This window comes from Corvus kubaryi, unplaced genomic scaffold, assembly GCF_017639235.1.
Source record: "Corvus kubaryi isolate FWS band 111438036 unplaced genomic scaffold, C.kubaryi_AGA036_p1.0 37354, whole genome shotgun sequence".
Lineage (NCBI taxonomy): Eukaryota > Metazoa > Chordata > Aves > Passeriformes > Corvidae > Corvus > Corvus kubaryi.
Genome location: NW_024581116.1, coordinates 13773350 through 13790415, shown reverse-complemented (window position 1 = coordinate 13790415; position 17066 = coordinate 13773350). Strand labels below are relative to the sequence as shown.

Genomic DNA, 17066 nt, shown 5'->3' with positions numbered 1-17066 from the left:
TAAGATGCTTGTAGAACAATGCAGGTGACCCTCTAACTAGGACTGTCAGCCAGTGGGTCCCTCTGCAATACAGAAACTAAATCCCAAACCTGGGGCTATGCAGGCAAATACAAGTACTATGATTAGTTGTACATACACATATACCCCCACTAAAACACTGACATTCTCCAGTCCTGAGGCCAGCTGGTACCAGCTGCACTCTATTGTACAGCACTTAATCTTCAGTCTTCCCTGGGCTCCATGAGACACATTTCATTGCCTGAAGAAAAACACTTAGGTGGGAGAGGAGTAATTCGCATTAGTTTCTATTCAGACTGTCAAACAGAAAGCTGTAAGTGGCATTTTTCTGACAGAAAATTAAAAGTACCTGGTGCATTCCTTAGTTAAAGGTATAGGCATCATCATTTCTGGGATACTCCAGTAATGTAGGAAGCAAACCTTGTACAGTCTTGCCTGTATCACCTACTACAAGTGGCTCCTTGAGTTTCCCATACAGCATCCAGACACTGTCCACAATTTAAAGTAACAAATGATTCTGTTACATTTTTTTCTTCCACTGAAAGAAGAGGTTTTTTAGTTTTATCCAATGGCAGACTAATTCATATGGTGACAAAGCAACATGAGCTCTGTAATCAAATCTAGGTTTCCCCTCACAGCTGTGCAGTAACAGCTGTGTATAACACAGCAAAATCTCAGCAGATCAGGCCATGCAGTTAAATCAGCTGGTATGAATTAGGAGGATCAGGAATTAGTGTTCCCTTGCCCCCATGCAGGAAATCTGCCTACCTGTCTCACGCTCTTAGGAATGTAAACCACTGCTGGATTTCCATTTATGAGAAACCTACGTTACTTGTTATGATAAAGACCACAGTGCTCCTGACTGGTACCTCCATTTGCCGCATTTAACCACATTAAAAATGTCTTTAAAAATATTAAGTAACACAAGTTATAGATTACATTGTTAAAGGTCTAAAGAGAAATTGACATTAACAAGTTGCTTTACAAAAACTTCTAATCAAAGAAACTGTTTGTCTATAAACCAGCCACCCAACCAAATGAGGTTCTTTCGCATCCACAGTAGATTGAATACATGAGGCTCTGATGAAAATGTTGAAGATAAGACCCTAATATGGGACATTTCAAAAGACAATAAAATTACATTCACTATCACAGTACAATGCAGCAGAGTATTCTAACAGGTAGGATCATTAACTAAGGCCACCCTGGCTTCCTTTCTTTCCTCTTTGTTTCTTCTACCAGCATCTTTTCTAACAGCCTCATATACTTCAGGAACCTATTCAAGCAAGGATTTGCTGTTTTACTAAACATTTATGCAGGAATTAACACAGTGGGAACCTAATTTGATTCTGATCTCTAGGCTAGTGGAATAGTAAAACATATGCATACAGTAATAAAACAAATGTCTGCCCTGCTTTTAAGAACAACAGAAAAAGAGAAATAAGTGTTATTCTATATAGATTCAGATATTGCTAATAAAAATCAAGCACTCAAACTTAAAATAATGCTGTATATGTTTTATATAAATGTATTCTTAACCTAAGACAGCATTCACACTGTTACTAAAAAAAGGGGAATTATAAACACTTAGTATCTAGAGAAATTTCTCACACAAATTCTCTTCCCTTCAGACATCTTCCTTCTACTAGCATTGGCTGTTTTCAAATTACATTCGTCATTTGTAAACACCCAGAAATACTTAGGATTAAGTAACAATGAAAAAATAAGAATATGTAGAACACAAAAGATGTCACAGTAGGGTATTAATTTTAACAAGTTTTAGATATTTCAAAAAGCTGGCAAAAATTCCCAAATAAGCCATCCTCTCTCCTGAAAATAAAACCATGGTTAGAGAATGCAAATACTGAAATGTTATGATACAACTAGGATTATGGTATATATGCACCTTTACAAAAAAAAAAGGTCTCAACAGTAGCCTTCTTATAAAAGCAAAACAAAATAAATTTTAGAATGGAAACTTACTTGTGCATATTTTCCACTCCTATTATGATCATGATATAGTAGGAAATTCCACTTTGTATAACAAAATGTAAGGCATACCTAGGGGGGGAAAAAAAGTAAACCCTCATAGCATTTGCTTTAATGACAATAAACTGCATGCATTTATTGTGAAATTAAACAGGTTCAAAGTTTAAAGCCATCACTTCTCCCAAAGAAAACACCCCTTTTAGTCTATTTAGGTTTTCTGCTACCCTTCCTTCTGTTGAGAACTTCTCCCTTTAGCATAGCACAAAGAGCAGTAATGAAAACTAGACACTGAGCTAGAATGCTCCAGCTCAATCAAGGATATTGCTAATTCTTACAATGCAAAGAATTTGCCTCATAATACTTCAATTTGGCATTATTGCCTATGCAAATAACCATAAACAAAAATTTTGTGGTTTAATTTCTATACTCATCTTTCTACCCATTTGCTACAATAGATATCTCAGTTTAGGCCAACAATTTCTTAGTATCCACAATATGGTAAGATTTCCCACTCAACAGAAATGGTAACTGTGTCCAGCCAGTCTTTGCCCCAGGTTGTCAATAACTAATAAAGGAATGGTGGTGATGATAGTCACAAAAAACACAAACAAAAAATCCCTACACATCAACAAGCCACAGATTTATTTCACAAAGCTGCTCTAAGGCCTTTTGTTTGTTTTCACAGCTTACCACCACAGCTATCCAAACAGCGTGGCTTTGGGGGTTTGCTCTGGTCTTTGAAGGAGTTATACTCCAGTAAACTGGAGAGCATTGGTATCAAAGCAGCGCCAGTGAATGGGGAAAAGAGCTGATCTTCAGTAGCTTGCTTTTTTTTCATCCTGGTACCTTAAGTGCCTAAGTACCACACTTACATATGCCCAAGTGACACACTCACCTAATTCGGGATTTTTTTTTCCCATAAAAAGCAGCCATTATTTTGCTACAGTGATGCTGTTTTCTTTTGGATTATCACCAACAATTTCCTAATTTCACTCCTCCTCTACTTACAAGGAAATGCCTTCAAAGACTTTCAACCAGAAACCCAGTTCTATCCCACTAAAATCCTTCAAAGCCTACACGTGATGAACTAAGGCAAAACAAGTCACTTGGACATGAATTGACTTTGAAAATCTTGACTTTTTATGGACGATCTAATCTGTACATGCTCCCATGCTTCACTCCTAGTTAGCCTCATCTAAGATAGGACTACTAAAATTCAAACATGCATTTTAATATAGTAATTGTCAATTAAGAAAATATTTACTTTCTTATCAGCCAAGTATTAGCAATACTGTGTAGCAAAGACAGGCATTAGTAAATGACAAACTTAAAAGGTTTGCTTCTTATACAGAGAAAGGATACTAAGATATCAAAACCTGAAAGAGTGTGGGTTGGCATGGAGTACCTTATTAGGATTACAGTCACTGAAAACATTTCTCTTTCAGAGCTGTTAACAATAGCAATATGATTGATCTTTGATTCAAACACTCCAAGGGATATATTGAAATACCACATGGAATAGTAACTTTTAACTATATACATATGGCACATACTCTGGGCCTTTTATGCTGTTTCCTATTATGCCAAGGGAATTACTGCTTCTCTTCCTTTCCTCTACCACCATCACAAGTATTACAAAAGTGACTGAAAACTAACACACTCGAAGATGACAACATAACTACTACTAAATGCCCTTAAAAGGGTGCAGATTCCAAACTACTTCCCACATTTAAATTTGCATGATCTTATCCACAAATCTACGCTTACTAGTAACACTATGTAACAAAACAGTAACAGTTTCCTTCTTGTTATATAGGTTTATAAGACATGTTCTAGCACAATCCAAGAGTCACTGAAGATGTATCACAGGCTTGTAACCTGTATGCATACTTGATTCCCTGGGGAGCGGAACCAAAAAAACCAAAACCCTCAAAAAACCTGCTTGTATAATATGTACTTAAGCAAAAGGAAAAAGCATTGGCAGAAGCACAACAGAAATACCAATTTCTTAAATAATGTGTACTTTCAACATCTCAAATGATGTTTTGTCATTTTAAAATAATTTTTAGCTCCATAACTGCAAAATAGAAATTAATTGCTAATATAATAGATTTAAGTGTGATCCAAAACAAAGTAGAATAATGTGCATTTCTACTATGGCAGAAAACATCTCTTTTTTTTTTTTCCCAGGGCATATTGCCTGTGAGAGGTTTTCACAAATTTTTATTTATGTCTGTTGGGAGTAAAGATTGTTTTTTTCCAAAATCTCCCATACCCAAAATTCATATATGAATATATTAGTAACTCTTTCTAATTAAAAATTACAATTAATGGTTTCTCCTTCTAATGCAATGGTTACAGAATGTGCTTCTAAGCCCTCAAAAAAGCCCTCACATAGCCCTCCTATCTCTCATATCATCCTCTTTATCTGTGGTGCTAAGACTGGAAGTCTTTGAGATCAGATCATTCTCTCAAAGCAGAATACCATGGCCAAACATTTAAGAAATGGATGGGAGTTGTAGAGTTTTATATGAAAGTAAATTGTGCATGTAAAGCTAAAGAATAAAGGTTACTGATTTCTTTTCCTAAAATTTACAAACAATATATATCAATTAATGTTGAGAGGTCTCTGCAACATGCCAGTGTAGAGGCCAACACACTCTGCATGTGCAGAGACAGATGCATGCACACACTGTGTGCATCTTCCCACCTGCACAACAGCTTGATTAATTCCCCCAGCTCAGTAATACTCTATAATAGTCAGCATAAATAAGTCTTTTATACACTTGAAGCTAAGTAAGCACCTTGCTTACAATGCAATAAAATGAAACTGGCACTTAATCTTAAACCATCTTGGGAAGATGTGAGCCATTTAGTATGCCAGTTTTTGAGGAAAAAAAATTTCACCAAACTAAATGCATACCCTTTTCTAACTTCACTAACATTCTGTCTTGCAGCACTGTGAAAAGATCAAGATATGCAAACAGAAGTCACACAAAATATGTGTTTGAAAAACAACCACATCTTACTTTCACATCATTAAAGAAAAAAAAGCAATTATGAAACAGTCTGAAGTCAAAGCCAGCTTCTTTCCAGGTATTTTACACTAGTAGGATATATTTTACAGTTCCAGCCACTCTTCCTAAAAAAGTCAGATTATATTCAATATTCAGAAAAAGACATTGAGTTATCTCATGCCATGAGTATTTATGGGGAATTAACTTAGCCACCACATCTGTGCTATGCCTCAAGAGACTACTTCTCCAGCAAGTTTACAGAGAAAAAGCAGTACAAGTTAAACAAACTGCACCTGCTTCATCTTCCCCAAACCATAGACAGCCAGTATGCTAGTTACCAGTTTGCAAATACATTATCTTTCAAAATTTGTGCACCTCATCAGAATATCTAAGCTAATTTCTGTACATTTGTAGCAGCTAAAAACCCTACAGAATTAGGTAATGAGGTTTTTCATAACAAAGAAACAAAAATCTGCAAGTTCCTGAAAAATGAATTTAAGTGCAACTTACCATCCAAAACAAAAAAGTGCAAGATAAAGGCCCAAGAGTGTTGCAACAACATGTCTTATAAATGGGCTAGTTTTGCTTGAATGAAGGTATGTTCGAAACCAAACAGCCGCAAGCAAGGCAAACAGTTGGCACGCTACAAAGTTGACCTGCATAAAAAAAAGAAAAGAAAGATGATCTCACACAAGTGTGTATTAAAAATTAACACAAATATCCACACATTTTCAGCAATTTGCAGAACCTTTGGCTTTGCCATGGCTTTTACCACAGCACATCAAAGAGCTTCTCCCATGAGCCCCTCCCCAGCTAAAGCACTAACCAATGCTCCCTGAGGAGCTCAGAAGAAAAGATGTATCAAGCACGTGAGGCAATACACACACAAATCAAGAGACGAAAATGACGTATTTTCCTGTAGATTTTCTAAATACCAAACCACTCTATCAACCATTAAATCACTTCTGTTCTCCCAGTAATGCAAAGATCTGAGCTGTGGTTTTACTTGGTTTTTCAAGTGATCAGGCCTTGAAGCTATGTATCAGCTCCAAAAAATCACTGACAGATCCCTTGCGTAGCCTGTGCAGAAGCAGGGCTCAATGAAGTGCATTTCAGTGCTATGTAATCAGATAAACAGCCTGGTTGCACACTGCATTTTATTCTTGTACATTCAAGTAGTATAGTTTCAGAAATTCTTCCTCCCTTCAGGCCATTTATTCTAGAAGACAGAAAAATTCTTGCATATTAAATATTTAAAGACATTAGGGCACTGGAAGCAAAAGTGGAATTAAATACAACTAAACCACTGAGTAAAAAGAATTGTTCTGATTGTGGCCTGAAAAAAATTTAACAGTAAGGGCACAATAAAGAAAGAAATTCCTCAAATCCAGTAACCACTACTAAAAGTGGCTTAAGCTACAAAAAGCTGGATAAATTACTTTATTTAGAAAATAACATTTCTCGCTTCATAGATTTTATTTTTTGCTCGCACAGAAAACTGCCTAACAATTTTCCATGTCTAATAGTGACATCCCAAGTCATCACAGGCAACAGCTTGGGAACCACTGCTTCAGGTCATAAGCATTTCAATACAAGAAACTTACACATCCTGCATGCTTGACCCGTCCTCTGCACAACAGTGTTTTAGACAGTTTGATGGCACTTAGCTGAAATACATACTTATCTTAGCACCACAGGGTACAATGACAATACTATTTTTGTGTTCCTGACAGCAGGCCTAATATTAATGTTTGCAGCAACACAGTGCACACTTGCAAACATTAATTCAGCTTGTCCATTCCTTTATAATTTTTCAACCAAGTTTCAGGCTATAACAGGTAAGGGTCAGAGTATGCAAACATGGTCATTTTTGAAGTAGAAATTAAAACAACAACTACAGAATTCTCATTCTTGTAACAACTGAACCACTCAAAACCTGTAATTCCAAGCTAAAACATTAAGTGCTAGCAAGGAAAGAGACTCAGAAGGCAGGGCTGAGCTTTTTAATAGGAGCAGTTCCCTAAATTAAACCATTCCCTAAACCGTCATGTACGCTTTTCCATCCATTCTCTTACTTCCACATTTCTATTATGCTTTTAACAGTATTTGAAAAATCCTAAATAAATGAGGAGATATTCTTTCAGGGCATAACTTGACCTGTTTTCTCTCCTTTATAAGCAATGATGCAAATGAAACAGAGCGAGGTTTATTACTCAAGATAATTCTATGGATTTAGTGGAAAAGTTTCATACCAAACAGTCAAGTTAAGCAAACCACTGAAAGGGGAACAAACTGATAATGTTTTAGAAAAGAGGGCAAGAAAGAAAAATCAAAGCAAAAAATTATTATTAATTCAGAATCAACATTTGTATGAATATTTATTACAGAAATTATGCTATATATCCCACAAAGCATGTTTCTGACCCAAAGAACTCAGACCCTCCAGAGACTAGAAAGCGAAGGGAGACAGAGAAGGTTGCACATTCACAGATACATAGTGAAGTTGAGGTAAAGAAGGGAAATGAGCATGAATACCTGTCCTGAAATGGACACACTTGCACTGCTGGTTTTACTGAAGGCCCAGACATTAGCGCTTTGACTGCTATTTAGATAATAAGATAATACCAACTGGTATCACAGGGTGTCCTTTTTCAGATTACCACTAAAAGCAAGCTAGCAAGGCCAGGGAAAAAGGAAAGTCATCATCTGGCTCCTACTATTACCATGACAAAGGGTAGAAGTGCTTGGCATTTCTGACCTGTATCATCAACTCTATAGGAGCAGACACTAACAAAACAACAAACCTTGAATCTCAAAATTCAGGATGGGCCTGCAGGTTTAGAAATGTGTAAAACCCTCACACAAAACACAAAAAGAAAACCTGAGAAAGGATTCAGCAGGTAGGGAGTGAAAAGGGGGTACCTTTCTTGGTCACTTGCTCTTAGTTTAGCTATTTACTCAAATGATCAAATGTCTATCTGAAAAACAGTAACCCATTAACTAAAAAACGAACAAACAAAACCCCACCCAAAAAAACCCTAAACCAAAATACCTTCCCCAAGAAGAATATTTTGAGAACAGCAATAAAATGCAGGAAAACATACCTTTAGATCAACCCCACAAGCCAACTTCCAGGCATGTGAATTCATTATGTTGGTTTTTCGAACACAAAACAAAGTGACCCAAGCAGCACAAACCTGTTCCAAAAGCCCTCCTCACAAATGAGCCCAAAACTGCCAGTGGGTACTTTTAAAGTGCTCTTCCCAAAAAGTGCACAAACATAGTCATACCTGGAAATCTAAGGCATCACCAAGATGGTCACACACCACCCTGTATTCCTTCTGTACTCTTACCAATCCCATCCTTATCCTTGTCTCACATGCACCAAAATGCAGTTTACAAGCACCAACAGCTCTGCAGAACTTGTAAAGCTCCCAAAGCTTTAAATACATACCTGTAAAACCAAGCTATGCAGCAGTTAAGATTTGAAAGCCATGCAACTTGAGTTTAGCCTTTATACATACCTACTTCTGACTATATTCTTTCTGCTGCTTTATTCTATTTTCCCCAGCAGTATTTCTGATTCATTCAGCAAATGGACAATTGCCCGGTTTTTGCCCTCATCCTATGACCCACTAAATACTTACCATCTTCCTTCTACACTGAATATAAAACCCTTACATTTCCCCATAGACATGTTTATGCAGCTCTGTCCATAACATGGGAAGACTACACACAATAAATGTAAATTTTGCAATAATTTTATAAGATCAATATTCCTAAAGGTGAATGACTAACACAAAAATTATGAAAGCCAAAGGGTAAAATAAATACCCACGAACTTTGGTTGCCCAATTTCAGACAGTGCCTAGTTTTTCTGGCAGTACTTTTAACAGAACTTTTATTGGAACTGTGTTTTGAAAATATAAATTCAGCTGCTATTTTGATTATCCAGCATGCCTATAAATCACACCCAAAGTATCTCAAAGTGCAAGAAAGATTGTAGTGATGATTTTAAATTTTTTTTTTCTATTGTTTCCCCAGCTCACAAAAAACCCTGGTTTACTAGTGGTTTGCATTCCAAATAGAGGAGCTCACATGGAAAGAGTTTGTGAGCACTGCTGGACAGTGTTACAGTCACAGGGGTAATCTTCATCTGACACTTATTCTGACTTATGAGCATCTGCTATCACAAGCTATATATTCACTTGGTAAACATCTTGAATACTTGACTTCTTATATTTTAAAAGAATACACGGCATTTCTACAATAAAAATCAAAACTTACCTGTTTGCCATTACCTGTGGCTTTCAGTCCAAAGCACTCATTTCTACCACTTGTACTCATTCCTACATGGAAAGAAGTTTATCCCTTGCCAATACTACAGGAAGTAGAATGAGAAACGGACTCTTTGGGCTCTCAAATTCCGTGCCATGCACTTCCAGCTCCAGCAGCGAGATAATACATGCATCTACACAGTGTTTTAGTTCAGATCAGACAGGGCTCCTGAAGCCTTCCAGTTATTTGCACTTCCCATGCTTTGGCAAGTGCTGTGCAATGGTGTCTGAATACACAGACCAAATTTCTTTTAAACTAAACTGAATTAGAGTATCTGCTCCAAAGGCAAGTGAACGTTTACCCATGAACTAACCTAGGCAAAAGTAGCATTTCTCAAAATTATTATAGCATCCATGTTGGATCCTCAATGCCAACCACTTCATCCCACAAAAACACTTTTCCTGTACTGCACTACTTGGTTTAGTAAACAATGCCAAAATTTAACATTTAACCTTTTCCTAACTCCATCTCCCATCTTAAGCCACACTGACCAGTGTGGAATTGACAGACAGCTTCATTGTATCTACACACTGAGACAGATGAAGAACTGAAGATACACAGCTTGCCTTGAAACGGTGACAAAAATTATCTATCTGGCTGCCTAGGAGACAAAAGGAACAGACAGCAAATGAGCAGGAACAAGGACAGAGCTGGACATCACCACCTTGAAAGCTTCCATGAAAACCAGGCACTTAACCAAGCACTGATTTGGTTGGCAAATGTTATATACACAAACTTCAATGCCTGGGAATGGTATACTTGTGTACCTTCTCAAAACTTATGTCAAGCTTTCATAACACTGTAAGTTTGGGCAAAATACAACTTTCTAAATACCACATGACTTGGACAGATGTGAGCAGAAAACCCACAAAGAACAAAGACAACATGTTCCCTAAAGCTGTATGATGCATTCTTCAAACCAAATTGTAATGTACCTCCATGAGGTCATAAAACCTGTTCCAATAAGCAGCTTCAATTTTACAGAAGAAATTAAAAAAACAAAAACAACCTAGGATCAATTTAAAGCTGAGACTTCGTAGGGGGAAAAAAAAAAATCCTGCCACAGAATGGCAAGCTCCACCCTGAGCAGCTATAATTTAGCACATGTATAAGAAAACAAACAGAATTTTTTATTCCTCCTCAGGTACAGGATATCAACAGCTCAGTCAATGAGACTAACACCTCAAAATCTTAGAGAGAGCAATGTGTAATGGAAAGTTATGTGCACATAAGAATAAAAAACATACAACTATAATGTAAATTATCAGCACTAGTTATTCAGCAATGAATAATGCAAGTGTGTGTCAGACATACTAAGCTATTACAGATCCTACTGTGTGTAGCCTAGCAATTTCAAAATTAAATCCACTATTTTGGTTCAAAACTAGTCTGCAATAAAATACAAGCACTGCATTTTATAGGCACAACTCATGCCAAATGTAACAGTAAAGCATGAGCACAAATTCACAGTTTTAATATTTGGAGTAGCTACATAAAATGCAAATCCATTATATCATTAACTGCATTCAGCTATCTATATAACAAATTTTCCATTTGCATGGCCTCTGCAAAACTCAATAGAAAGTATATAACTTTTTAATACACTTATTTTAGTATTTAAAAAAAATTAAATGTAAATTATGCCATGCTTTTGTAAAAACAAAGTTATTGCTTAGGAAAAAGTATTTAAGGAATCAGTTCTTAACATAAAGAAAAAAAAAGAAAAAGGTCACTGTCACAAGGATTTTCATCATCAAGAAGAAATTCTAGCATAACATTGCATTTGAACAGCTGGAAGTCTCCAACTTTACAACACAGACAGCATCTTTAATAAATCATTAAAAAGAAATGTAAGTCCACATTAAAAAGAAATACAGAAGAAAAGTTCTTTCTTCTACAAAACTAATTTCAATATATGCAAATTTTATCCACTAATTCAGATTTTAGGCTAAGCTTCCTCTTCATATCAGCTATATTTTAATATTAAAAGCCACTTGCTGCACTTAAGGCCTTCAGAATCCTGCTACTTCACAGCACAGAAGGCATTTGCCTCATTCAGAAAAGCAGCCAAAGCAGAGAGGGAATTTTACTGATACAGATAATTCCTAACTGGATGGCACAAGTTAATCATACAGGCCCACACAGCCTACTGATAATCCACTGAAAAGCAGCAACACGATGGCATGAAGTTTTGCTTACCAGCTGTAGCAAGGTACTGAGAGACACCCAAAGAACAACACTTACAACAAAGGACCTCACAAGAGAAACAGCGGTTTACCAGGTGAAGCACCAAACATAACTCAGGAATGTCTCACTTTACTTTATCTGCCAATGACCCACACAAACTCTTTGGAAGTTACCTTGTCTTGCTGCTTCTCTGTTTTCTCATTTTTAACAAATTTTCTCCAATAAGAAGAAAAATAAGTATTCAAACCTTTAAAATGCAATGAATGCCTGTAGCCTCAATAAAACATGTTGGACGAATTAAAGCTGATGTGGGGGTTTTGTTTGATTATTTTGCTTGGGGATTGTGTTCTTCCGTGGATTTTTTTGTCTGTTTGTTCTAAGTTATTCTTGAAAAAAAAATAAGAAGGTACTTGTGTTTATTGATGATGAATTAGGCTTTGAAAAAAGATTACCCAGATAGAAGCAGAAGCACTGAAGCCTACCTGATCACGTGTACAGCCTAAAATAACAAGTTTAAGATGTTTCACAGACAACAGTCAAGAACCTGTGGCTATGACAATTCTGCAGACAGAGATTTAGGAGTACTCCCATTCCCCCTCTTTACCACACCGTGGTACATTTCCTCCCTGGAATTCAATCTCTCTGAGGTGCAAGATGCCAGCACTACTTGTCTCCCTGCCTATAGTAATTTTTGGCCCTCCATTCTACCACAGAAACAAAGTTATCACATATGCTTCCTCCTTCATCTGAAAGGGCCTGTGAGCAAGGTGCACTAAGCAGCATTCCTCTTCTCCCACCTTTAGCTCCTTTTCAACATCTATGGCTACTAGAGAAAAAAAATACTTTTTAGGGAAAAAATAGAATTTAAACTACAAAACCACTTTGAAATGAGTTCTTGCAAGAGCTAGAGGATCAAGACAGAATGATGTACATACACCTTAAGAAGACCTTAAAGCTGAGGCTTTAATGATTTTTTCTAAATCTGTAGGGCTACTCTAGCAGTAACATTTTAAACACAAATTTCTTCAAGCACCATGTTTGTTGACACATACTTGCCAAAAATTGCCAAACCTTAACACAATTAATGAAGCATCAGTTGTGCCTTGTTCCTCAAACGTCATTATTTTCTTGTTCCTGCTCCAAGTTAAGTCAAAACTATTTCCCTTTCCCACCAAAACAATCAGTTGAGGAATGAAAAACATCTACAAGAGTTCACAAAAAGTTGGTTATAACATAGGGGGGGAGTTAATGTTTTCTCCACAACAACCAGACAGCAGCACTGATGGATATTCTCCCATTGAATTTCTAACCTTCATCAAGCATAAAAACAACTTGTACAATCATCCAATAATTGCCTAATGCCAGACAGCTAAGAACTGAAAAGTGAGAATGACCATTATTTGATACCAATGTCAATTTTCCAACTACTGCCTGAAAGTTGCTCCAATAATATTAAAGGGAGAAAAATTTAAAAAAAGAAAAAAGAAAATAACATTTTCCACAGTAAAGCTGAAAGAAAGCAATTCTATTACAAGGATCAAAATCAAACTCCTTGGTAATTTTCTTCAATTTATTGGGAAATGTCAGGAAGAGGAGTTCAGAGATACTGGCAAAGGTATTTGATAAAGTTGACAGATACTTAAGAGTAGTTCAGAGAACCTTTCTTCTCTGAATGATAGGAAGAAACAAGATTCCTCTTTCAACTGAAAGGATCCTAAATCTAGCAAAAATGCTTCCAAAATCATTTTTTATTCAATTAATACCCAGTGCCTTACATGACAAAAATACAACTAATTAACACTCCTGCCCTGAAGTCTCAACCTTGCTTCCTGGGTGAAACATGAAGAAATGGAGGATAAGCAGCAGTGGTTCTTTTGAAATCATGTCAGTATGGGAGATGTTTGTATTACAGCACTATGTTCTTTGTAGCAAAGATTGTATTACTGAGTGTTTAAACAGTATCCAATGTGAAGGGACACATTTTTCAGATGAAAACTCCAAGCACAGCCTTCTAATACCAGCCACTTCCTTCAAGTGCACGCTCTAACCATTTGTGTTAGTCAACATCAACATCACTGACAAATGCTTTTTAATACTGCACACATATACCTCATCTTCCCATTAATTTATTGGCAGCTGAAAGGACTTACTCATAAGATCCTAAATGGTTTTTTTCCAAGCTGGTTTCAGTCCAAAACATCAAATCCAGTTATGACATAGGTTAGTAATATTATTTCTATTTCCAGTATTAACTCCCTGTTTCCAGTTTGCAATTAAGTATGTTACGGAGAGCAAAGCACATCATGAACAACACGATGTGGGCAATAGTAATCTGGTTTGTGCAATAAATGAGCATCAAATCCAATAAGCTTTTTCAAAGACGACTTACTATATCATTACTCAGAATTACTCTAAGAAAAACTGTATGACTAAAGATGTAAAATGAAACATCAATGTACACATTTTATAGTGAAAACAACCAAAACTAATTTATTAAGGATAGGAAGATGGTGGCTGAAGGGTGTTCTCTCTGATAGGCTCCTAAGGATTCAGCATTATAGATACTGTGTTGTCAAACATAAAAGCTATTTATTCATGGAAATACCCAATCTAGGATGCAAGTTTGGTTCAGAGGTGAAATAGGAATCCTGGCTTCCGTCTTTTTGCTTGTGTGTTTTGTTTTCTCCTCTCTTTAGAAACAATAAGGACATAAACCACTTGCTTCTGTCAAGCAAAAACTGGTTTGGCCAGTTAAGGATTGCAGATCTCAGACTACCAGAGAAAAAGAGTTTACAACATCAAAATACCACAGACTGGCATTATGTTGGCAAAACACAGTTCTAAACAAAGACCAACTCAGTTACTGTGCTTTTAAAACCATGGGTTTTTATCACACACTCACAGTGCACATGCACACAGTGGGATGAACTCAAAATCTCTACTCTGCCACATGTATCAGCAGTACAATGATAACAAAATCAGCTGGAAAATAAACTAACACAATTTGAAGTATTAGAAAGCAGGCATTCTTTATTACAGTGCTGGACACTTTCAGAGGATATTTCCTTTAATCAAATGTGTGTCATGAAACTACAACAGGGTATTTATTCCATCATGATCATACATATTCATTACAGAGTACTTCCTAGCTAACACATAAACATCATTTTTCCTAGAACTAATCTGCATGCATCTGCCTCCTACTGGAAGCCCTTTTATGGTCCTAGAGGGTCATCTAAAGGTGTCTCTGGTGGTCATACTCAATGAATGCCTCAATATTACAGGTGACCTTCCCTTGAACTTTTCTTTGGGCATGTGCTGATACTTCTTGTTACAGAACTTTGCCAAAAGCCCCACTACATTGCTCATTATGTGTTTATCCACTAGCTCTGTATTCCTCATTATGTGTTTATCCACTAGTTCCAGCTATGTTTATCATCCTGTGTGTCTACTCTTACATTCTTTTATCCTTTTTTTTCCTAGTTAACCTTTAAGCTCCATCTAGCAGCTCCAGGGGAACTGAAAATTTCTATTCTTTGTGTTATCTATAAATACAGGGTATTCAAATGTGGATTTGAATGACAAGTTTTTATTTTAACATCCAGAGAACCACTACAGTGTCTGAAATCTTGCAAAAGCTTTACAAGCTACTCACTTTCCTAGGCATTTAAAAATAAAGCAAAATAACCAACATCTATGGAGGTATCCTTCTCAAATGCAACCAGAAACTGACATTTTCTCAATTAATATCTACTTCACTACAATTATATTCTCCTGGTATGTGAGAAACTGAAACACATCTTAAAATAAGCAACAGACATTGAAAGTAAGGCTCTTGTCCACATAACATGCAGAAATCTGGTAACGACAATAGCCATTTCAATCAGCAAGTAGAACAAGTATTCCCCATCTTTAAAATGGTCAGCTTCTCAGTGCTCTCCTTGGGAAGGAAAAAAAATAGGAGGGGGCTTCACTACATTCCCCCTTGAACGAACTACTATCTAACTCAGTCTGTATTCCTCCATGTCTATTATCTTCCTGCTCTTCCCAATTCAGGAAGCATCCCCATCAGATCAGCCAAGCCTCACCTCCAAGCATCACAACAGCAGCCCTTTAAACATCTGCAGTGTGCAGCAATCTGTACAAGTAATGGACACTACTTTGAGATGTTATATCTTTTCAAATTAACTCCATCTTAAATAATACTTTAGTAACATTTAGAATTATACTTCAATATTAAAATATTTTATCTGACTGCTTACGTTCAATTCCATTACAGAAAACAATTTGCTAATGTATTCTATGGGTAGACCTTCTACAATCATAGCCATCACTGAACTTCTACAATTCCTGCAGACCTGTGATGACCTCAAATTCTTTCTAGCCTTTCCACCATGAAGACTAAAACCCAATTCATTATAGTCTGGGCCTTCAGTCCACTTTTTCAATGACATGCTTAGTCAATTGAATAATTTGGGTTTTATGTATGTGTGCATTTATATATATATGTAAGATTGAGAGGAAGCAGTAGAATCAAGAGCATTACTCAGCCAAAAGGCAGGTCAGAAAGGTTAAAAATTATCTATACAGGTGGCATTACAGTATAGAATATACCACTGTAGTTATACAACCAGTATGCTCATAAGCCACATTTCAGAATAAGAACAACTTCTGCAGCTTAGGTCACTTTAACTGGAAATAGAAGAAAAGACCAAAATCCCAGCTACAGAAAATCACACCATTACAGCCAAACCAAAATAGCTTCTTCACCTTTGGATATATTATTCTAGAATAAAAGGCAGAGCTATGGAAGTTTTCCTTTGCAAAAGATGGCTTAGCTACGAGAATGATCACTTAAAACAAGTAGGCATAACTAGCACTTATCTAAATTTGCAGACAAATTGAAATTCTCAAACAGATCTGTTCACTTGAACAAGTGCTAAAAGACTAGCAATGTTGATTCAACTGATGTTGAATTTAAAGTACTTCCCAAAGTAAAGAAGGAAAATGAAATATCCATACCAAAGAGTTACATCAACTTTCCTTGTAACACAAATACTGTGAAGATGCACGCATCAAGCAAACAGATTTTCACTTGGGTAAATGTAGTTGTTCTTATTTTTCAGGAGAAAATAAAACTCCAGTCTGGACTCCCTCATTCAAGGAAAACAAGTAAAAAAAAAAAAAGGGCAACTGTTACTCAGGAAAAGTGCACATTAGTCAAAATAATAAATGTGAAGAAAGTATTCTGTAATCAAGGCTGCAAAGGATGTATCACAGTGCTTCATTAGGTCAACATGGGAACAGGCAAACAGGAGTTAGAAGTCAACAAATGTCAGGGCGACTGAATGATAAAGATGACTCATCTATTTCAGTTGTATCGGTTTTCAGAACTCTTGCATGAAGTCAGCACAGTACTCAAGAAAAAGCCCACAGAGACAAAAGATCAACATAGATGTGGTATAACAGATTTACAGCAGAAACCCTTCAGAAACAGAAAGCAACACAGTGATAACC

At 36.5% G+C, this 17066-nt stretch overlaps 1 protein-coding gene across 2 annotated transcripts in view; it reads right to left on the bottom strand.

Moving 5' to 3' along the window:
* Positions 1-17066, bottom strand: part of MBOAT2 (membrane bound O-acyltransferase domain containing 2) — a 94607-nt gene that overhangs the window by 71251 nt on the left and 6290 nt on the right. For both annotated transcript variants that reach the window (XM_042033054.1, XM_042033055.1), the window contains exons 2-3: positions 5535-5680; positions 2002-2079 (exon numbers count right to left, since the gene is read on the bottom strand). In XM_042033054.1, coding sequence (XP_041888988.1) covers positions 2002-2079; positions 5535-5680 — 224 coding nt within the window. The remainder of the gene's footprint in view (positions 1-2001; positions 2080-5534; positions 5681-17066) is intronic.